This window comes from Schistocerca piceifrons, chromosome 11, assembly GCF_021461385.2.
Source record: "Schistocerca piceifrons isolate TAMUIC-IGC-003096 chromosome 11, iqSchPice1.1, whole genome shotgun sequence".
Taxonomy (NCBI): domain Eukaryota; kingdom Metazoa; phylum Arthropoda; class Insecta; order Orthoptera; family Acrididae; genus Schistocerca; species Schistocerca piceifrons.
This window is the reverse complement of record NC_060148.1, coordinates 8693833-8717644: the sequence shown is the minus strand read 5'-3', so window position 1 is coordinate 8717644 and position 23812 is coordinate 8693833. Positions and strand designations below refer to the sequence as shown.

The 23812-nt window shown below is 45.1% G+C and overlaps 1 protein-coding gene across 1 annotated transcript in view; it reads left to right on the top strand.

Annotated features, from left to right (window-relative positions):
- The window catches only part of LOC124720201, a 228547-nt gene that overhangs the window by 22466 nt on the left and 182269 nt on the right, over nucleotides 1-23812 (top strand). Inside the window, exons 5-7 of the mRNA XM_047245524.1 lie at nucleotides 1116-1400; nucleotides 4846-5003; nucleotides 11122-11383. Of these exons, the coding sequence (XP_047101480.1) occupies nucleotides 1116-1400; nucleotides 4846-5003; nucleotides 11122-11383 (705 nt within the window). The remainder of the gene's footprint in view (nucleotides 1-1115; nucleotides 1401-4845; nucleotides 5004-11121; nucleotides 11384-23812) is intronic.

Below are 23812 nucleotides of genomic sequence, written 5' to 3'. Positions count from 1 at the left end.
AAATCCTGTCTGCGTAATAAACTACGAAACTAGAGTGAGACAACACCAAACGCGGAAGAATACACATATCGTGTCATGTTTATATTCGTATTATTCTTATGCCTAATAGTGATACAGTCAGAAATGAAGCACGGCAACTGACAAGATTTTTAAATCTAAGATGACTCTATAATTTCTGTGCAGAATGATATGTACTAAAGAGGCATCTGCAAAGATTTTCAAATGGAGAAAAATTTTCGCTAAACTTTCATTCAGAAAATCTTCTATCATACGCAGTCTATTATTTGGTTCTTGTTGATCATTATGAAAGAAAGCAGCTGTGTAAGTAACAACAAATAGCAGTCTCTTGCCATTGTTTCGCTTATGAGACAATTCCTCTCTCTCTCTTTTTTTTTTTTTTTTTTTTTAATTATAAGCGGCGGTAGCGCGCACAAAAGCAAGCCATGCTGCGAGCGGCGACAGAACGTAAACACTCATTATCATAATGTGACAAATAATGCATGGCACATTAAAATAATGCATTTTCAGCTTAGAGTGACGTAAACGCCTATAACAAAGAGAACGGCACTTATCAGATCAAAGAAAAATAAGCAATCAATTCAAACTAGACAAAGCATGTGAAAAAGGAAGGGTACCCGTGTAAATACAGACGGAGCGCCTGATGCATAGCTATGGCTACCTGGTAAAGCTTAACTGCTAAGCTTACGTCTCGAATCAAACTACTGTAGCTGCATCGTCATTCATTCGACGTAAATTGTCTCTCATATTACAACGGACCAACTTTGTTTCGATTTGGAGGTGCGGCCTAAAACTTTTCACTCCCCTTGAATTTAGAGTCTCAGACTTCAGGTGCGGTTTAGATTCGGGGAAAATTTGTTTTCCTTGATTTCGAGTCTCATTTTTCAGGTGCGGCTTAGATTTGAGTGCGGCTTAGATTCGAGTAAATATGGTATACGGTCCAGTAATGTATGACTTTGCTCGGTGGGTGAAAAAATTTCACTTTGTCTCTCTGTGATGTTAGGGAGAACTTTTAACCCCTGAGTGCTGTCTTTGTTACATTGAAACTGCACTGCCACTGTGACCTCGCCTAGCCTGTCGGTGTCCGATGTTGACAGCACCGATCCGGCCACCCACCACTCGTCCCGATCTCGCGACGGCCGCTGCGAGGACGACTCTCCGACGCCGGACACGGCGACAACTCTGGGCGACGCTGCCGCTTCGACCTCCTCCGGCAGTGGCACTGATATCGACAGTGGGGGAACCGCCATGGGAAAGGCTGCCGATGGGGCGGGCGAGGAGCGGCACCCCAGTGTTGCCGGCTCAGCCGGCACTGCTGAAAAGAAGCCGCCGTTCTCGTACACGGAGCTCAGTGCTATGGCCATAGCAGACTCGCCACACAGGTTGGTAGCGCTGCTCTCGTCAAAATACACTACACCACCCTCAATATACCTCACCGTAGTTTGGCATTCTGGCGGATTACCTTTGTAGTGAAGGATGTTTTGAAACTAGCTTCAGGTATTGCATACTTACATTCGTATGCAATCGTGACAGCCATTACTCTTCTTTTTTTCCCAGTCGATGCAAAAGTACAATCCCGAGGCCAAAACTGTGCCCCAAAAGAAAAACGTGAGCTGTATTTTACATAACTGTTGTAAAACATCCTGTTAAAACGAGGTAGTTATCCACAAGTATCATTGCTTAAACCAATGGCTGCACCAAGTGTATTATTCTAATGTACAGTTTTTATGTTATAATGATATACAACATTCTTGTACTTAACACTTTTGATGTAGTTTTTTCAGGAATGTGTTAATCGAATGTAGAAATATAAGATTCTTCAATGTTCCTCCCACTTTTTTTGACATTCTGATTCAATTTTGATGGGCATGTTTTTGTTTCAGTGCTTTTATGTGACAGTCCAATATCCTTTGGAGTGAAAGTTATCTCAGCCACATCCACCATTTTCATTGATATACAACATTCTTCCAGGGCGGTTAAGTTTACAACTACAAATAGCTTGACAAGTAAACAGAAGAAATAGATCTGCTGCTGTGATAACATGTCTCGTATGATGCACCACTTCATTCCATTCAAAACTCAACCTTGCCATAAATGTGGTACACAACCTTTTCTGAGGAAGGTCTTAAGCTACATCTCTCCACTTCTTTTTGTTCTTCATGGGTCATTCTTTCTTGTTGGCTTGTTAGAGGACAGCGTAACTCTTTATTAGATCAGCGCACTGGATCTTCAGTACTCCCTGTAACACCCTAACGTTCATGTTTCCCACACGTGTGGACTAGTTCTCTAAATCTAGCAATTAATCAATTCCGTGATATGAATATAATAGAGGGAAACATTCCATGTGGGAAAAATATATCTAAAAACAAAGATGATGTAACTTACCAAATGAAAGCGTTGGTATGTTTTGTCTCAATCAACATACCAATGCTTTCATTTGGTGAGTTACATCATCTTTGTTTTTAGATATATTTTTCCCACATGGAATTAATTAATTCCATCATACTATATGTTAACAACTCTGTTCTTTTGTAAAAAGTCCTCTTTTTTTATGTAGTTCTTGCTATACAATGTCATGTTGGCACTGATTTTGTTAATATTTCTTTTCCCCTCACCATACTAAATTAATACTGTTTGTAAAGCTCTTATATAATTAGTGGCCACTGTCTTTGCTACCAATATACGAGAAAGCAGGGGAACATATCAGTGCAGATAATTTGTTGACGGAATCACAGTTTGGTTTTGGGAGAGGAGCATCCACAAAAAAATGTCATTTTCTTCCTTTTGTATATTAGGTACAATAAGGATTTAATGGTAGGTTGAGGAGAGTATGAGAAATGTCCAGAAAGTAAGAGTACTGAACCTCCGGCATTAAAAGGATTATTTATTTATTTTTGGTTTAGTTTGCTACACTGCATGTTAGGACAAGGTGTCAACAGCATAAATCATTCTCTTTTTTCTTAGTTTCCGCTGTGTTCAAATGAGTGCTTCATTCCAAATCCCGCCAGCTGTAAGCTGAGGAGTGTTAAAACGTTGTGAGGCATTCAAAAGTGGTGTTGGGAGCTTAAAGCTGGTAGAATGAATGTGCACAGTGTTCAAAGGGGTTGGTGTCCCTCAGTTGTGACTGACGAGATGGTGAACGAGATCAGAGAAATGATTGTTGGCATCTGTCAAACAATTTTGGACAATGTGGACACATTTCCAGAAATCTCCACACCTCTTGTGCATGAAGTAATTACTGAAACACTCAGTTTTCAAAAATTGCGTGCCATATGAATACCAAAACAGCTCACAAATCAATACAAAATGAACATAATCACACGTTCGTGGGAATTTTTCGAGTGCTTTGAACTGGAAGGTGATCAATTCATTGACTCCACTGTGGTTGCCAACAGAACGTGGGTGGCTCCTTACAATTGGTGAAAAAATTCAGAAATCACGGTTTCTGTTCAAAAAAGCATGCCCTCTGTCTTTCGGGACTGTATAAGGATTCTCCACTGGGAATCGCCACACAGCAACTGTAAGATTTATTTGCTGGAACATCATCAGCGTTCCTCGCATAGCTCTGATCTGGCACCTTCAGATTTAATTTTTTCACCTCTCCTAAGGTGTTAAGGAATTTTGGACTTGAGTTGCAACAGTGATTTACAGCCTCCCCCTCAAACAATGAACTAAACGGAGGGTGGTAGGCTTTTTTGACTAAGATATCAGGAGGCTTCTCACTCAGCTCATAAAGTACATTGAGAATGAAGGAGACTAGTTCAAAAAACCAATGTTTCATGTACATCCGTGATTTTCTAAATTTTCGTAAATATGTCATCTATTAATTTTTAAACTCTTGAGGACTCTTCATTTCTGGACATACCACATATTTTCCTCGATTTAGCAAAGTTCGTGACACAAGTAATACTCGTTTAAGTTCAGACATTACGGGATTAGAGAACAAAGCAGAGCAACGGTCCACTTCATATCTGGAATGTACGAAGCAAAAAACTATCCTTCGGTGTTGACAAACGGGAAAGAGATTTGGATCTGACTGGGTTCAGATAAGGGGTGATGGGGTGGGGGGTTCTGTTGTGGATTCATTGCTTTCCTTGGTGTATATCAATGATTTCCCAATAAATACGTCATGTGACTCAAAAATTTATTTCTTTGCATATGGCACAAGTGTTACAGTGCAAGATGGCGGATATGATGTAAATGATACTCTTTGAAAGGTCAATCAGTAGTGACAGCATGTGGCTTTCAGAGCAGATTGATGATTAGTTACAATAATGCATGTAGTTTGTGACATGAAGCTCTTGCAAAAGTGGAAATTTTCTGTCCCAAGTTGATCAGTCAGTCAGTCAGTGAAATTTACCATTTCAATTTTTAGGACTTAGGGTAAATGGATAGCTTTCTTGGAAGTATCACATATCAGACCTTGTGCAGAAACTGAATGTTGCTATGTTCGCTGTACGAATAATCTGCACTGGCATCACTTTGGCTCTCTCATTTTGTTATAATTTGGGTGAGCTTTCTGCACCCACTAAGAATATTCTCAGCCTGAAAAAGAACAGTCACACAGATCAGCAGTGTCAGTTCATGAATTACGTGCAGGCCACCGTAGGCGTGTCTCAGATTGATAAGTCTGCCACCCTTATCCGTATGTACTCCATCATGGAGTTTGTTGTTGACATCTCATTTAGCAAAAACTGTGACATTCAGTCAGTCAGTGAAAAACAGAGGGGTAACACTTCCATAAATGCTCTCCAGAAAGGTTTATAGCAACAAAAACAATCAATTTTTGACAAAGTAATTTGAGCTGTACTTTTGTCTGTCCGGCAGGAGGGCGAAGCTGTCGGAGATCTTCGCCTACGTCACGAGCCGTTTTCCCTACTACGAGCTCGGCAAGGAGGTCTGGCAGAGAGCGTTGAGTGTCAACCTGTCGCGCAGCAAGTGCTTCGTCAACGTGTGGCACGGGAGCAGCACCTACTGGATGCTCAGTGAGTACCTCGGCCAGAGCAGAGTGCCGGACGTGGTGTTACCTCCCTTACCTCTCCCTACACTCGTCGCCAATAAAAAAAAGACGGAAGGTTCTCGGGTCTTCAGACACGTCGTGCGGTTAAAATGTCCCGAGCTTTTGACTGCTCCTCGGCCACTGTCGAGTGTAGCGAGCGCTGGTGGCCCGCCGGTTCGCCCTTACGTACTGTGGCCGCAGGCCGCGATGTCACTTGTGCCCACCGTAGTGCCGTATCTGGACTTACGTCGATTCTGCGTTCGACGGATCCGATTCGATCTCGCCGATTGGCTGTCGTTTTATGACTGTATTTGCACAGTGGTGCATTTCTGACCTAAAGCTATCACCGAATTTTTCCACAGTCGGACATCGTCACTGTGCTCTGATCTCATTATAGATACTGACAGCAATGGAAACTTATACCGTGGACACCTTCACCAAACATTATCAGACTATTCTCCAGTGTTTCTGTGTCTAAACTATATGTTGATTAGATTTATTAAATTTTAATCCTTGTGCATGCTTATTGTAGTGGTTAATAAAAAAGAAAAAAGAGAAGAAAAGAAAAGGTTGAATATGTGGGAAGGAATGGTGAATAAAAAAGGGTTTTAAAATCGTAAATGACCGTGAAAAAGGGCTACGGTCGCAGGTTCGAGTCCTGCCTCGGGCATGGATGTGTGTGATGTCCTTAGGTTAGTTAGGTTTAACTAGTTCTAAGTTCTAGGGGACTAATGACCTCAGCAGTTGAGTCCCATAGTGCTCAGAGCCATTTGAACCATTTTGAACCGTGAAAAAGGGAAAGAATGAAATGCAAATCGGACTTCGTGATTCGGAAAAGATATTGTGGGGGTGGTCCTTGTGGCATTTCTGAGCAAAAGTCACACCAATTTCCACTACAAAATTATTTGAAAGAGAACAGAGAATAACAAAATGTGATTAACAGGGGGAAATGGCATAGATAAGAGTTCATCCTTTACCATGTTAATATGTCTTCTCGCGTGCGGTGTCCAGGTCTTGTTCTCCAACAATCTCCTGCTTCATTTCTGCGTGAAAAGTCGTTGCTGCTCCGAAATCTTGCAGTAAATTTCATCGTACAGGAATTATTAATGTATACAAATTAAAACCATCTTGATATTGAATGCAATGTATTTTACGTTGCTGCTTCCGTCCTCCAAATTTCTTACAAGCTTCCACAATACTATATGTCTGCACATCAATAAGATTTTTCATCTGAATCGTACTAAGACTAGCGAATAAGTGAATAAGAGAAGTTAAGCTTCCGCTCTCAAGAGACAAGAGCGGGTAGAAAACAAAAAGAGTTACAAATTTTAGTACTTCCATTTTCTTATATATTTTCTCTGCCATCGAGCGCTCATACAGCTGTGACGGTATAATTTGTATCTGAGGGAATGAGTGTAGCATGGCGAAATTCAAAGTCCCACTACATTATTTTCAGTATGATAAAGGGAAAAGCTTATCTGCAGATGAAGAATGGTGTAAGTAGCTGGTGGCTTTTGGGTATGTGCGACGTTACTACAACTTATTCCCATCTTTTGGACTTCGAGAAAGGACAAATCGTTGGCCTGAGGAACATGGGAACCTCGTACTGATACGCTGCACAGACTGCCGTGTTCAGTGCAATGATTGCAGAACGAGTGGTGACGAGATGGGCTCGAGACAACATTGTGGCAGGGAAAGTGGGCATGGTTCTTTCGAGGAGGACTACACCGCCAGAAACTTGTCAGATTGTTTGACTGCCTCAGTCAGTAGAGGAGTGACAACAGCTGAAATCTGTGCAGAGGTTACAGGCAGAGTGTCGCCGTGAACAGTCGCGAACAGTTTACTGGAAGCTAGGATGAGATCGAGTTGCTGTTTGTCATTTATAGCTTCCACCGTACGACAGACAACAGAGACTTACACAGTGTAGAAACAATAAAATGTGGGACTAACAAGCATTCTGTGTTGTTCAGTGATGAGTCTCACTTCTGTCTGTGGTGCTCAGTCTGTCCGTAGACGATCTGGCGAAAGGTCGCGGTCGCAGAAAGCAGTAATTCTCGAGACTCATTCCATTGTCTGGGAAGCTACTGTATCTGCTAACAGGGCCGATTTCATTATTGTTGAAGGGAGGCTGATTTTTGGCAGTACGATTGTCATATACTTCGTGACCAGGGTAATAAATGGCAAGATAATGCAAAACCCCACACTGCAGTTCTCATCAGGAATGCCTTGACAGATTTACGAATCCTTGACTGGCTTGCCTGGTCCTCTGACTTGTCACTCACAGAACAGGTCTGGGATGCGGGCCAAACTTCATGTGCATGTTGTTCATGAACATCATTTCTAAAAGGGATGAAAGTTTAATCATTTAGCGCGTTTTGTGGTGAAAATCTCCAGAAAGTTTGATAAATGAGGATCTGGTCCTTCATAGTTAATACATTTCATTTTATTGTGTAAGGGTCCCTATTACATCTCAACTTCCGTGTATTATTTCCATTCAAATACTTTATTATGTTATTTTACATTAGATTGAAGAGTCCTGGTAAGCAGACACATGATGCTATCAGTGGGAAGAAATTTCAGATGTGAAAAATTTCAGGCATACCCCAAGCGAATGTTACAGGACCTGCCGAGGTGTGACATCTGGTGGAGGAATTGGCAGTTGACTCTCAACGTAAATAAATGTAACTAATTGTGGATAAATAGACAGGAAAACTCATTATTGACCCTAAATAATGAAAAGTGTGAGTTCATCCACATGACTGCTAAAAGGAATTCGTTAAACTTTGGTTACACGGTAAATCAATCTAATCTAAAAGCTGTAAATTCAACTAAATACCTAGGTATTACAGTTACGAACAACTTACATTGGAAGGAATACGTAGAAAATGTTATGGGGAAGGCTAACCAAAGACTGTATTTTATTTTCAGGACACTTTGAAAATGTAAAAGACCTACTAAGGAGACTGGCTACACTACGCTTGTCCGTCCTCTTTTAGAATACCGCTGTGCGGTGTGGGATCCTTACCAGGTAGGATCAACGGAGTACATCGAAAAAGTTCAAATAAGAGCAGCACGTTTTGTATTATAGCGAAATATGTGAGAGAGTGTCACTGAAATCATACAGGATTTGTGCTAAACATCATTGAGAGAAAGGTATTTTTTGTTGCGACAGAATCTTCTCACGAAATTCCGATCACCAACTTTCTCTTCTGAATGCGAAAATATTTTGGTGACACCAACCTATTTAGGGAGAAACGATCACCACGATAAAATTAGGGAAATCAGAGCTCATACGGAAAGATATAGGTGTTTGTTCTTTCCACGCGCTATACGAGATTGGAATAATAGACAATTGTGAAGGTGGCTTGGTGATCCCTCTGCCAGGCACCTAAATGTGATTTACAGAGTATCGATGTAGATGTTGATTATTTTCATAAGCATTTGATGATGACCGATATCGTGACCACAATACGGTAAACAGTTTACAACATAAGTTATAATAGAAACTGTGACTTCTCGCTCTACGTCTTATAAACTCCCCCCCCCCCCCCCCCCCTCCCCCCCAGTTCCCATTCCAGCACTACTCAACCGTCATTTCGCCACTACACCTAGTCTTTTAATTTCTTTTATTTTTATTAACTTTTATTTTTATTTCTCTCCTTTCCGCTACTTACTCCCTACCCTCTCCGCACCTTCTCTCCTACCCTCAGTCTAAACTGCAACAGTTCACTGTCTGCCACTTCCACCATACTATCCCTCCTCCTTACCCCCACCCAGTCGCCAGTCCCATCATGCGCTGGTGCTGCTGATGGCAGTGTAGTTTCAGCTCTCTGAGACTGCAGAGGTGTGTGCAAGTTTGTGTGTGTGTCTACTGCTGACAAAGGCCTTAATGGCTGAAAGTTATAATTGTGTGAATCTTTTTATTGTGCCTATCGTGGCTCAGCATCTCCGCTATATATTAATACCTGAATTGTTTGTTTTATAAGTCTTTTTGTTTACATTGTCAATTACAGTGCATTTTCCACGCAAAATAATACTCTCTGCATATCAACGTTTTGCTTCGCGTCTGTAATACTGTGTGCCAATTATAAGCACCAAAAAACTTGAACACAGTATTCATAAGCTATGCTTGTTATCCACTTTCTTTATCATTTTTGTCTAGTGTGAACACTTGTTCACAGGTACAAGCGAATGCTTGCGCACGCTGATGAATTATTTGGGAATGCTCATTTGCTTGTGTTCACTTCCTTCAGTCCAGTGTAAACCAGGCTTAAGAAGAACATAATGCAGGCTAACAAGCTGTCAAGATGGTAATTCAGGCTTTCTCATTGAATTCAATCGAGAAAATTTTCTCTTTTCACGAGCCGAGTCCCAGTGTCACGTTGTCGCTACCTTCTGACGAGTTTCCTACTTGTCATCTTCAGGTGAAGGGTCAGATTCGTGTCCAGTTTGTTCCTTTACAGCTGCTAGACGGCATACTCCTGTACTGAGAGCCCAGTAGTTGGGCCAGTCACTCACTTCTGGAGGAGAAGTGGTGGATGTAGTGGTTAATAAAAAAGAAGAAAAAGAAGAGAAGAAAAGAAAAGAAAATGTGGGAAGAAATGATGAATGAAAAGAGGGTTTTAAAATCGTTAATGACCGAGAAAAGGGAAAAGAATGAAATGCAAATTGGACTCCGTATTACAGAAAAGTTATCAGACTTCGTGATTCGGAAAAGCTGTTGTTGGGGTGGTCATTGTGGCGGTTCTGAGCAAAAGTCAAACCAATTTCCACTACAAAAATTATTTGGAAAAAAAGAAAAACAGAGAATAACAAAATGTAACTGACAGGGGGAAATGGCGTAGATAAGAGTTCATCCTTTACCATGTTAACATGTCTTCTTTCGTGCAGCGTCCAGGTCTTCAAAAATCTCCAACTTCATTTCTGTGTGAAAAGTCTGCTCTTAAATCTTGCAATAAGTTTCATCGTCCAGGAATTTCTAAAGTATACAAAACCTTCTTGATATTAAATGCAATTTATTTTACATTGCTTCCCTCCTCCAAATGTCATAACAACTTCCACAATATGCCTACACATTAATAAGTTTTTTTCGTCTTCATCAGATCACTTCTGCATTAAGCTTCTACTCTCGAGACACAATAGATGGATAGGAAAAAAAAGGAGTTACAGTTTTAGTATTTTCTCTGCTGTCTAGCACTCATACCGCTGCGACGGTATAATTTATGTCTGAGGGAACGAGTGTAGCGCGCCGAAATTCAAAGTCCCGCTACATGGAGCACGGGGAGGGGAGGGGAGGGCTTTGAGGTGCCCTGTTGTGGATAGCGTCTGTGAGTCGAGTACTGACACTGTCTGTCTGTTCCGACCTGCTACCTCCGCAGTATCGGGTTGTTCCTAATTATTGTTTCTAATGCCACATCTCGTGCACAGCTCAACTATTCCGGTTGACGAGATTGTCACGTGCTCGTGTTTCTGCTGCCTCTTTGCCGACCGAATTGCGTTGCGAAATGTTATCAGTGGGGCACGGTACCTCGTCTGTTTGGGACCTCGGTGGCAGAGTGTAGCGACAGTGAAGGCCACGTGTTTATTCTTGGAAAACCAAACTGCTGTGCCGTGCCTGCAGGCTCTGGGAATTAATCGTCAAAATGTCAGTGTGAATGCGATAACAATCTTGTCGAATGTTACAGTGGTTTCCTATTGAGAAGTGTATGGGATGTGTTGTTAGCAAAAATACGTCAGGATTTCTCCCACGAGAAAGTAACAGAGGAAGTGGCCGAAACAGACAGCTATAACCGGATCGACACCCAGATCTCCTCCACCCTACCGGGAGGCACCCCGCCTTCGACCAGCGATACCTTGGGGGGTCACGTGTTCGGCCTGCCTGCTGGGCCCCCAGCAGAGTCATGTACAGTCCGGCGGTTATAAAGGAGCGAACTGGAAATTTATCCTACACTCTGCCGAAGATGACGGGTAGCAAACTATTCGAAACTGTGCGATGACGTAGTGCCGTGGTTTGGCCGATAACCTGCGAGACTTCACATTCGGTGAAGGCGAGTGTCCTGACGAGTTCTCGGACGACCCATGCACCGAACATTTACCGTGTGCAGATCGGCGGTACGAGGACATAATGGAGATGGGCAGATTACGCCGCCAACACGTGAAGCGGGCGTTCTTCGGGGGCCCGACGGCTGCGGTCGGCGCACGCCGAGTGCCGACTCGCCACAGTCTGCGGAAGCGTCGCAACTGGCGGCGCCACACCGGCCTGTCGGAGGAGCAGTCGCGGCTGCCGGAGTCCGGAGCTGGCGGCAGCGGAGCCGGTGCCGCAGTCAGTGGCACTGAGCCTCCCCCCACATCTCCGCACTGCACCAGGTACGAGAACGGTTCGGATCCTTATAATGTGACTGTGTCCTCGGAAAACTCGCATTTTTATCAATCTGAGGCTTGTTAAAATTCTTTATTTGCTGTCGGTCCACACAGGTTCGAGACTCCCCCCAGGGGATCCACAACTCTTTTGTGGATACGTGTGTAGCGAGCACGGGACCCCGAGCTAATGTGGCCTTCCTTCCTTTCCGGGCTGCATACCTTCCCTTTCCGTATCCTTCCCCATCCCCCGTCTTCGCCCCCCCCCCCCCCCCTCACCTCTGGCTCTTTCCTTCCCCTTCTCCCCCTCTGGGGAGTATGGTTTGTGCCTACGTCCGGAGACAGACGCTTGTAAATGTACCGCACTCTTCGCCTTCCTTGCTTGTATGTCTTCATCTTTCTTCGTCCTTTTCTTCGTCCTTCTCTTTTCCTTACCTCTTCTCTTTACCTCTTCTCTTTACCCTTTTCTCCGCTGCGGCGTTTGAGACCTCTCTTCTTTCCTTTCCCTGTCTCTTTCTTCCTCCCTGTGCGTGTCTGAAGGCCGACCCACGCACTTCCTTGCGTAGCCGGTGACGGGGTAACGCGTAATTCCCCGCCCCGGGTAGACAGGTAGGGCACGTACGTACCCCCTGGTAACGGCCAGGCCCAGGGAGGGGTGATTACCCGAGCTGATACCTTCCGAAAGTGCCGATTGGTCCCTCCGTCCGTTTGTCGGGAGGTGTGACCTGAGGTGTGAACAATCACCTAAGGCGGGTGTGCCCTCGGTGAGGGCCCCCACAAGGGAGGAGCGCGCCATCGGAGACGCCGGTAATCATGGGGCATTCTTCCGCAATGGTTTCCTCACCTTCCACTATGTCTGCTCACAAACGTAAGTTCACTGAGTCTCAGCCACAGACGGTTCTTCCATCGTTGCCACAGTTCCTTGTTGTTTCTCGGTCTGACGAAGGTCACGACTTTTCCACGGTCAACCCTTTCATTATTCAGAAAGGTGTCGACGCAATTGCGGGTCCTGTAAAGTCTTGTTCCAGATTACGGAATGGTACCCTGTTGTTAGAAACACACAGTGCCCTCCAGGCTCAAAAATTGCTGCGTACTTCTCTGCTCCACACCTTCCCTGTCCGGGTGGAACCGCACCGTACCTTAAATTCCTCGCGTGGAGTCGTTTATACACGCTCCCTCGATGGATTGTCTGACGAAGAAATTCAGCACTACCTGTCTGAGCAGGGCGTCACCGCTGTTCATCGGGTTACGAAAAGGGTTGACTCGAACATCATTCCAACCCGCGCTGTCTTCTTGACATTTGACAAAGTTCAACTCCCATCAAAAATCAAAGCAGGCTATGAGATAATTTCCGTTCGCCCTTATGTCCCAAACCCTACGCGTTGCTATCGATGTCAGCGGTTCAATCACACCAGCCAGTCCTGTTCCAATCCGGCCAAATGTGTTACGTGTGGCAAGGATGCCCATGAGGGTGCTTGTCCACCTCCATCCCCTCACTGCATCAACTGTATGGGTGACCACGCTGCTTCCTCTCGAGATTGCCCCGTTTTTAAGGATGAAAAGCTCATCCAGGAAATAAGAGTGAAGGAAAAGGTGTCGACCTTTGCTGCTCGAAAGTTACTCGCCAGTCGACAGCCCACCGTGCCTCAGAAAGGAAAATACAGCACTGTCCTTGCTTCTCCTCGGCCAACAAAGGAGGCAGCCACGCAGACTTGCGACCTCATATTTAGTACCACGGTCGTCAGATCGGCCAGCGCAAAGATCGCCCGTTCAACCTCACCACTTTCGCCTGCCCACTCTATGGCTCACCCTTCGTCGGGTTCTGCTAAATCTCGAGCCCAAAAGTCAGACGCCAAGTCTTCGAAAAAAGAGCATTCTCGTGAAGAGTTTTTACGTACTGCAACTTCACAACCATCGGTTCCTCCTTCATCTAAACATCATACCTCCAAGAAGGCTACGAAGAAACACAGTTCCTCTCCTTCTCTGCCAAGGCGTGTCCCAACTACAGCACCACCAGGCGGAAATCGCCCTCTGCCATCTTCTGTGTCGCCGAGGCGCACTGCTGGTGGCCGGTCAACTGGCCGATCGTTGGTGGCAGGAGCTGCTCCTGACTAACCTATGGATCAGGATCTTCTGCCTTCGACTGAATGCCATTCCATGCTGTCGGTCGCAAGCTCTGAGCAGTCGTTGAGTCGACAGCACCCTTGGTCACGTTTCTCCATTTTCTGTTCACCCTATGTCCATTATCCACTGGAATATCCGCGGCATTCGCGCCAATCGGGATGAATTGTCGATCCTCTTACGATCCTACTCGCCGGTCATCTTCTGTCTTCAGGAAACAAAGCTGCGTCCCCATGACTGCTTTGTTCTCCCTCATTTTCAGTCCGTCCGATATGACCTCCCCTCTGTTGAAGGCACTCCAGCCCATGGAGGACTCATGATCCTGCTCCATGATACTCTCCATTATCACCCAATCCCCTTAAACAGTTCCTTCCAAGCTGTCGCCGTCCGTCTTTCCCTTTCTGGATACACGTTCTCTCTATGCACGGTATACATTCCATCGTCTACACCACTGGCACGAGCTGATCTCCTTCATCTTCTTGATCACCTTCCACCCCCCTATTTGCTGGTTGGGGACTTCAATGCCCACCACCCGCTTTGGGGATCTCCACATCCTTGTCCACGTGGCTCACTATTGCTAGACGTCTTCCACCAAGCGGATCTAGTCTGCCTCAACACTGGGGTCCCCACATTTTTGTCTGCCTCCACGGCAAATTTATCTCATTTGGACCTTGCGGTCGGTACTGTTCCGCTAGCTCGGCGCTTCGAATGGTTCGCCCTTGATGATACACACTCGAGTGACCACTTTCCATGTGTTCTTCGACTGCAGCCTCAACTGCCATATATGCGCTCGCAACACTGGAAGTTTGCCCAAGCCGATTGGACACTTTTTTCGTCTCTAGCGACATTCGATGACCGTCGCTTTCCCAGCGTCGACGATGAGGTCACACATTTTACCGACGTTATTCTCACAGCTGCGGAACGTTCAATACCACGCACCTCCGAATTGCCCCGGCGGCCCCCAGTTCCTTGGTGGAACGAGGCATGCCGTGACGCAATACGTGAGCGGCGACGTGCTCTTCGCATTTTCCGTCACCATCCAACTTTGGCCAACTGTATCCGATATAAGCAGCTCCGTGCGCGATGCCGTCGCGTCATCCGCGATAGCAAGAAGGCAAGCTGGCAATTCTTTATTAGCTCATTTAACACCTTCACTCCCTCCTCGGTAGTTTGGAGTCGGCTTCGACGGTTCTCAGGCGCGCCTAGTTTCTCCCCGGTCTCTGGGCTCACTGTCGCGCATGATACCTTAGTGGACCCCGTCGCAATTTCTAACTCATTGGGTCAGCACTTTGCTGAGATTTCGAGCTCTTCAAATTACCCGCCAGCGTTTCTCCCGAAGAAACGTGCAGCGGAAGTGCGACATCTTGCTTTCTCCTCTCAAAATCGCGAAAGCTACAATACTGTTTTCTCCATGCGCGAACTCCAACATACACTCTCTTCTTCTCGCTCCTCCGCCCCAGGACCGGATGGTATCCATGTCCAAATGTTGCTGCATTTATCAACCCATAGCCTGCGTTACCTCCTTCGCCTTTATAATCGAATTTGGACCGACAGTACCTTTCCCAGGCGATGGCGGGAAGCTATTGTCGTCCCCGTTCCGAAACCTGGAAAGGACAAACATCTCCCCTCTAGCTATCGCCCAATTTCTCTCACGAGTAGTGTCTGTAAGGTTTTGGAGCGTATGGTGAATTACCGTTTAGCTTGGTGGCTGGAATCCCGCAGTCTTTTAACACCAGCTCAATGCGGATTCCGACAGCATCGTTCTGCCGTTGACCATCTTGTTGCTCTCTCCACTTATATCATGAACAATTTCCTCCGGAAACGCCAAACGGTAGCAATATTTTTTGATCTGGAGAGAGCATACGATACCTGTTGGAGGACAGGCATCCTTCGCACACTGTTCTCTTGGGGCTTTCGAGGCCGGCTGCCCCTTTTTCTTCGCGAATTTATGGCATAGCGCACATTTAGGGTGCGGGTGAACACTACTCTCTCCCGTACTTTCTCCCAAGAAAACGGGGTACCCCAGGGCTCCGTGCTGAGTGTTGTACTGTTTGCCATCGCCATTAATCCAATTATGGATTGTCTCCTTCCTGATGTCTCGGGCTCCCTCTTTGTGGACGATTTTGCGATCTACTACAGCTCTCAACGGACCAGCCTTCTTGAAAGACGTCTTCAAGGATGTCTCGATCGCCTCCACTCGTGGAGCATCGAAACCGGCTTCCGTTTCTCACCCAGTAAGACCGTTTGTGTTAATTTTTGGCGACGTAAGGAGTTTCTTCCGCCCTCCTTACATCTAGGTCCTGTCAACCTTCCGTTTTCCGACGTCGCTAAATTCTTGGGTCTTATGTTTGACAGAAAACTGTGCTGGTCCTCCCACGTTTCCTATCTTTCGGCTCGCTGTCTGCGTTCCCTTAACACCCTCCGTGTCCTGAATGGTACCTCCTGGGGAGCGGACCGAGTGGTCCTTCTCCGCCTCTATCGCGCCTTCGTGCGCTCGAAATTGGATTATGGAAGCATAGTCTACTCCTCTGCTCGGCCGTCTATTCTTCGGCGTCTCGACTCTATCCACCACCGTGGATTACGTTTAGTGTCTGGAGCTTTTTACACCAGCCCTGTGGAAAGCCTTTATGCTGAGACTGCTGAACCTCCGCTATCCAATCGGCGGGCAGTCCTTCTGAGTCGTTATGCTAGCCATCTGTCCTCCATGCCTGCTAATCCAGCCCATGACCTTTTTTTCGACGCCTCCTTTGATGTCGGGTATGCAGGCCGCTCCTCCTCCCTACTACCCCCGGGAGTCTGCTTCCGTCAACTGCTCCATTCTCTTTCCTTCCGCTTTCCTAAAACCTTCTTGACAACTTGGGGTACAGCACCGCCTTGGCTCCGTCCCCGGATCGACTTGCTCAGAGACCTATGTCAATTTCCCAAGGATGGTACCCCTACACTTGTTTACCGTCGGGCATTTGCTGCTCTATGCGCACAAATGACGGAAGCCACATTTATTTACACCGATGGCTCGAAAACATCGTTAGGTGTAGGGAGTGCCTATATTGTTGGCGACACCCCAAATCACTTTCGGCTTCCCGACCAGTGTTCGGTTTATACTGCGGAGCTTTACGCTATTCTCCAGGCTGTCCACTACATCCGCCGCCATCAGCGGATACAGTACGTAATCTGCTCAGATTCTCTCAGCTCTCTCCTCAGTCTCCAAGCTCTTTACCCTGTGCACCCTCTGGTCCACCGGATTCAGGACTGTCTGCGCTTGCTCCACCTGGGGGGCGTCTCAGTGGCGTTCCTCTGGCTCCCGGGACACGCTGGTATCTGTGGAAATGAGGCGGCCGATATAGCGGCCAAGGCTGCAGTCTCTCTTCCTCGGCCAGCTATTCAGTCTCTTCCGTTTACCGATCTACGGAGCGGTTTATGTCGCCAAGTTGCTCGTTTATGGCATGCGCATTGGTCAACACTTCCCCATAATAAATTGCGGGAAGTGAAAGCCCTTCCTTGCGCATGGACCTCTTCCTCCCGAACGCGTCGTCGGGAGGAGGTAATTTTAGCTAGGCTCCGGATAGGGCACTGTCTTTTTAGTCATCGACATCTTTTAAGCGGTGATCCTCCCCCATTCTGTCCCCACTGCTCTCAGCCGTGGACGGTCAGACACCTTTTAATTGAATGCCCCTATTTTAATCCGTTACGCTCCCGTCTACAGCTATCGCCTGATCTATCGTCGATTTGAGCAGATGACACGCGCTCAGGTGACCGCGTTCTACAGTTTATTAGTGACAGTGAAATGACGTCAGTCATTTGAAGCCTTTTTTTTGGGGGACAACCACCCCCTTTCTATAGTGGATTTTTAAGCATTCCTTCTGCCTTTAGTTTCTCAAATTTTATGACATTGCTGCTGATTTTAAATTTCGTTTTTTCCCTGTTTTCTACGTCACGGGCTGGGCGCTAATGACCATAGAAGTTTTGCGCCCTAAAAAAAAAAAAAAAAAAAAAAAACACATTCTCATTTCACTTAATTGCTTTTAAATGATTCACTTTCACATCAAAAGCGATGTCACCTAAGTCACCATCATTCTCATTTTCACTTAGACATTTCTCTAAAAGCTCAACAGTCTATTCCTCAGAAAGGACTGTGCACGAAGAACTTGCCATTTCTCACCTACTAACTTGAGCATAATAATTACAACCTTTCCGTCAATACGATTTCTACAGTTTGACACCGAATTAACACGGGCTTCCTGAGGTGACGGTACTACACAGCATTGATGCCTAGTAGAGTCAGATTAGAGAATGTAGTACAAGAGAGCTACAAAAAATTGTGTCTAATGAGGTTCAACAACGGAGTGGTAAACAAAACTCACACTGTCGACTGCTACTCACCGTTGGAGTTAATGCTTTTTATGTTCAGATGCTATCCCCCCCCCCTACCCCCCCCCCCCCCCCCCCCCCCCAACCGCCACCCCCCACCCTCATCTCCAACTTGAGTACAAGACGCAGATTGTTCATATGTCCATGAGAAATTGTCACAAACATTCTCCTTGGGATGCGTCGATCAAATCGCTCGTCAGATTGGTACACTATGTGATCAAAAGTATCCAGACACCTGGCTGAAAATGAAAATGACTTAAAAGTTCGTGGAGCCCTTCATCGGTAATGCCGGAATCCGATATGGTGTCGGTCCACCGTTAGCCTTGATGACAGCTTCCACTCTCGCAGGCACACGTTCAGTCAGGTGCTGGAAGGTTTCAGCCCGTTCTTCACAGAGTGCTGCACTGGGGAGAGGTATCGATGTCGGTCGGTGAGGCCTGGCACGAAGTTGGCATTCCAAAACATCCCAAAGGTGTTCTATGCGGTTCACGTCAGGACTCTGTGCAGGCCAGTCCTTTACAGGGATGTTATTGTCGTGTAACCACTCCGCCACAGGCCATGCATTATGAACAGGTGCTCGATATTGTTGAATGAAGCAGTCGCAATCCCCGACTTGCTCTTCAACAGTGGGAAGCATCAATGTAGGCCCGTGCTGCAATAGTGCCACGCAAAACAACAAGGGGAGGAAGCCCCTCCATGAAATACGCAGCCACACCATAACACCACCACCACCTCCGAATTTTACTGTCGGCACTACACACGCTGGCAGATGACGTTCACCGGGCATTCGCCACACCCACACCCTGCCATCGATCGCCACATTGTGTACCGTGATTCCTCACTGCACACAACAGTTTTCCACTATTCAATCGTCCAATATTTACACTTTTTACACCGAGCAAGGTGTCGTTTGGCATTTACCGGCGTGACGTGTGGCTTATGAGCCGCACTCAGACGTGAAATCCAAGTTTTCTCACCTCCCATCTAACTGTCACAGTGCTTGCAGTGGATCCCGATGCCATTTGCAATTCCTGTGTGATGCTCTGAATAGATATCTGCCCATTACACATTACGACCCTCTTCAACTGTCGGCGGTCTCTGTCAGTCAACAGACGAGGTCGGCCTGTACGCTTTTGTGCTGTACGTGTCACTTCACGTTTCCACTTCACTATCACACCAGAAACAGTAGATCTAGGGATGTTTAGGAGTGTGGAAATCTCGCCTACAGACATATGACTACAACTGACACCCAATCACCTGACCACGTTCAAAGTCTGTAAGGTATTCTGACTGCTTCATTCTGCTCTCTCATGATGTCTAATGACTACTGAGCTCGTTGATATGGAGTACTTGGCAATAGGTGGCTGCACAATGCACCTAATATGAAAAATGTATGTTTTTGGGGGTGTCCGTATACTTTCGATCACATAGTGTACATATGTCGGCTGCGTCATCAAAGTGTTGACTCTTAATGTGAATTTCTGCACTTTTTTTCATTTTGTGGTGTGTTCGTATTGATAACAGCAGTTTCATCATGTGTGCTAATATTCGCAGAAAAAAACTGTTGTCATTTTGCATTTCAGTTAAGTTTAGGCAGATGTCAATGCACTGTAGTCTATGTTTGGAATCAAGGTGTGTGAGGCTAACTTTGCACACTCCGCTCTCTCCTTCAAAACAATCTGAGGAATGCCTCGAACATTTACGTCAGAGGTGTTGTTCCACTGCAATTCGTGACAACAATGTTAATGCATTACAACTATTTGTCCACTTTTCAACACTGCCTGCTCACAATTGACTGGTCATATGGACATCTGTTGTTTACAGTTGTAGTTCAACTGACATGATCTGTATGCCAGAAGCGATATCAGTCTTTGAATTTTTTGATGAATGGTGTACACTTATCCCCAGGTATGGCTGCATAGTTTTAAGCTCCCTTAACTCCTCTTGAAAGCAGACGAGTTATTAAAAAGCAGCCAGAGGAATGCTGTGGGCAACTTCAAAACGAAACCGTAGAAAATGACATTTTATGGTTCCCAGTGCAACATTTCTGTGAAGATCAAGGTACAGACCAACAGTGCAATTGTAGGATTTCGCAAAAGTTTTAGTACGTAAGACAGAGTAGGTGCAATTGTAGAAGTGTACGTGTTTGTTGCCCAAGTGGGTCTGAAGAGTGTTACTGAGGTATTAATATAACTAACTATATCTTGACCTGCCATCCTTAAAGACAGAGAGCTCAATTAAGCATTCTGTGGGTGCTCTAATATTCCAAGCTTTTTGTAAATATGGTCTAAAATTTTATATAGGATAGTAGAAGCCTATGTAATTGAGCTGACATCTTGTGAAATGTTTGGATGGTAAATCAGAAGGAAGATAAGCACTTATGAAGATATACATTAGTATTGGAATCATGTCAGCCATGTTTGTCAAGACATTTGCACCTACAATGCGTGGCCCTTGATAATGAATTGGTAACACAAGTTTGTTGTTGTAATTTCAGGGTTTGAGGTAGCAGATGATAGTGTTGAAGATATTCCAAAATAAAGTTGGCTGCTGTGAGATATCAGCATCATCATCTACATTCCTATTTCAAACTTTTCTGAGCAATAAAAAATTTTTCTCTGCTTACTGATGAAAACCCTCGAATTTAGTGAAGCTGTGCCTACACACACACACATATATATAGTAAAGCATGATAATACGTGACATGATATACAAGTTGCAGATTGTGGTGTGTATAAAAACTATTGGTAGTCTCATCATCACCATCATCATCATCACCATCATCATCATCACCATCATCATCATCATCATCATCATCATCATTTAAGACTGATTATGCCTTTCAGCGTTCAGTCTGGAGCATAGCCCCCTTATAAAATTCCTCCATGATCCCCTGTTCAGTGCTAACACTGGTGCCTCTTCTGATGTTAAACCTATTACTTCAAAATCATTCTTAACCGAATCCAGGTACCTTCTCCTCGGTCTGCCCCGACTCCTACCCTCTACTGCAGAACCCACGAGTCTCTTGGGTAACCTGGCTTCTCCCATGCGTGTAACATGACCCCACCATCTAAGCCTGTTCGCCCTGTGCTACATCTATAGAGTTCATTCCCAGTTTTTCTTTGATTTCCTCATTGTGGACACCCTCCTGCCATTGTTCCCATCTACTAGTACCTGCAATCATCCTAGCTACTTTCATATCCGTAACCTCAACCTTGTTGATAAGGTAACCTGAATCCACCCAGCTTTCGCTCCCAAACAACAAAGTTGGTCGAAAGATTGATCGGTGCACAGATAACTTAGTCTTGGTACTGACTTCCTTCTTGCAGAAGAGAGTAGATCGTAGCTGAGCGCTCACTGCATTAGCTTTGCTACACCTCGCTTCCAGTTCTTTCACTATGTTGCCATCCTGTGAGAATATGCATTCTAAGTACTTGAAACCGTCCACCTGTTCTAACTTTGTTCCTCCTATTTGGCACTCAATCCGTTTCTTTCCCACTGACATTACTTTCGTTTTGGAGATGCTAATCTTCATACCATAGTCCTTACATTTCTGATCTAGCTCTGAAATATTACTTTGCAAATTTTCAATCGAATCTGCCATCACAACTAAGTCATCCGCATATGCGAGACTGCTTATTTTGTGTTCACATATCTTAATCTCACCCAGCCAGCCTATTGTTTTCAACATATGATCCATAAATAATATGAACAACAGTGGAGACAGGTTGCAGCCTTGTCTTACCCCTGAAACTACTCTGAACCACGAACTCAATTTACCGTCAACTCTAACTGCTGCCTGACTATCCATGTAAAGACCTTCAATTGCTTGCAAAAGTTTGCCTCCTATTCCATAATCTTGTAGAACAGACAATAACTTCCTCCTAGGAACCCAGTCATATGCCTTTTCTAGATCTATAAAGCATAGATACAATTCCCTGTTCCACTCGTAACACTTCTCCATTATTTGCCGTAAGCTAAAGATCTGGTCATGACAACCTCTAAGAGGCCTAAACCCACACTGATTTTCATCCAATTGGTCCTCAACTAATACTCGCACTTTCCTTTCAACAATACCTGAGAAGATTTTACCCACAACGCTGATTAAAGAGATACCTCTGTAGTTGTTACAATCTTTTCTGTTTCCATGTTTAAAGATTGGTGTGATTACTGCTTTTGTCCAGTCTGATGGAACCTGTCCCGACTCCCAGGCCATTTCAATTATGCTGTGTAGCCATTTAAGACCTGACATTCCACTGTATTTGATGAGTTCCGACTTAATTTCATCCACCCCAGCTGCTTTATTGCACTGCAATCTATTGACCATTTTCTCCACTTTCTCAAATGTGATCCTATTTCCATCATCATTCCTTTCCCATTCTACCTCGAAATCTGAAACATTACTGATCGTATTTTCACCTACATTGAGCAACTCTTCAAAATATTCCCTCCATCTGCCCAAGGCATCCACAGGATTCACCAGCAGTTTTCCTGACCTGTCCAAAATACTTGTCATTTCCTTCTTACCTCCCTTTCGAAGACTGCTAATTACACTCCAGAATGGTTTTCCAGCAGCTTGACCCATAGTGTCCAACCTGTTTCCAAAGTCTTCCCACGATTTCTTCTTGGATGCTGCAATTATCTGTTTGGCTTTGTTTCTTTCTTCAACATAACTTTCTCTGTCTACCTGAGTTCTAGTATGTAGCCATTTTTTATACGCCTTCTTTTTCCTTTTACAGGCTGCCTTGACTGTGTCATTCCACCAAGCTGTTTGCTTCATCCTACTTTTACACACTACTGTTCCAAGACATTCTTCAGCTACTTCTAGTACTGTGTCCTTGTACCTTGTCCATTCCTTTTCCAATGACTGTAATTGACTACATTCAACTAACTGGTACCTTTCTGAGATCGCTGTTATGTACTTGTGCCTGATTTCCTTATCCTGAAGTTTCTCCACTCTTATCCTCCTACATATGGACCTGACCTCCTGCACTTTCGGCCTCGCAATCCCAATTTCACTGCAGATTAAATAATGATCAGTGTCATCAAAGAATCCCCTGAATACACGTGTGTCCCTCACAGCCTTCCTAAATTCCTGATCTGTTATTATATAGTCAATGACAGATCTGGTTCCCCTGCCTTCCCAAGTATACCGGTGAATGTTCTTATGTTTAAAAAAGGAGTTTGTGATTACTAAGCCCATACTGGCACAGAAATCCAAGAGTTGTTTCCCGTTCCTGTTGGCCTCCATATCCTCTCCAAATTTACCCATAACCTTTTCATACCCTTCTGTTCGATTTCCAATCCTGGCATTAAAATCACCCATGAGCAGAACACTGTCCTTGTCCTTTACTCTAACTACAACATCACTGAGTGCCTCATAAAAACTATCCATCTTATCTTGATCAGTCCCTTCACAATGCGAATATACTGACACAATCCTAATTTTCTTGCTAGACACTGTCGAATCTATCCACATCAGTCGTTCGTTTACATACCTTACTGCAACTACGCTGGGTTCCATTTCTTTCCTGATGTAAAGCCCTACACCCCATTGTGATATTCCTGATTTGACACCTGACAGGTAGACCTTGTATTCTCCCACTTCCTCTTCTTTCTCACCCCTTACCCGAATGTCACTAACAGCTAAAACGTCCAGCCCCATCTTACTTGCAGCCTCTGCCAGCTCTACCTTCTTCCCAGAGTAGCCCCCATTGATATTAATAGCTCCCCATTTCATTACCATTTGTTTGCCGAGTCGTATCTTAGGAGTCCCTGGTTTGTCAGTTAGAGGTGGGACTCCGTCACCTCCAAAGGTCCGAGGCATTTTGCTCTGATTGTTGCCAGCATCATATTTAAAGTACCAGGGAAGCAGGTTGCTAGCCTTACTTGCCCCGAGTCCCATTGGGTTTTACCCCTAACGGGTGAGGGACTAACCGTTGGATTTGG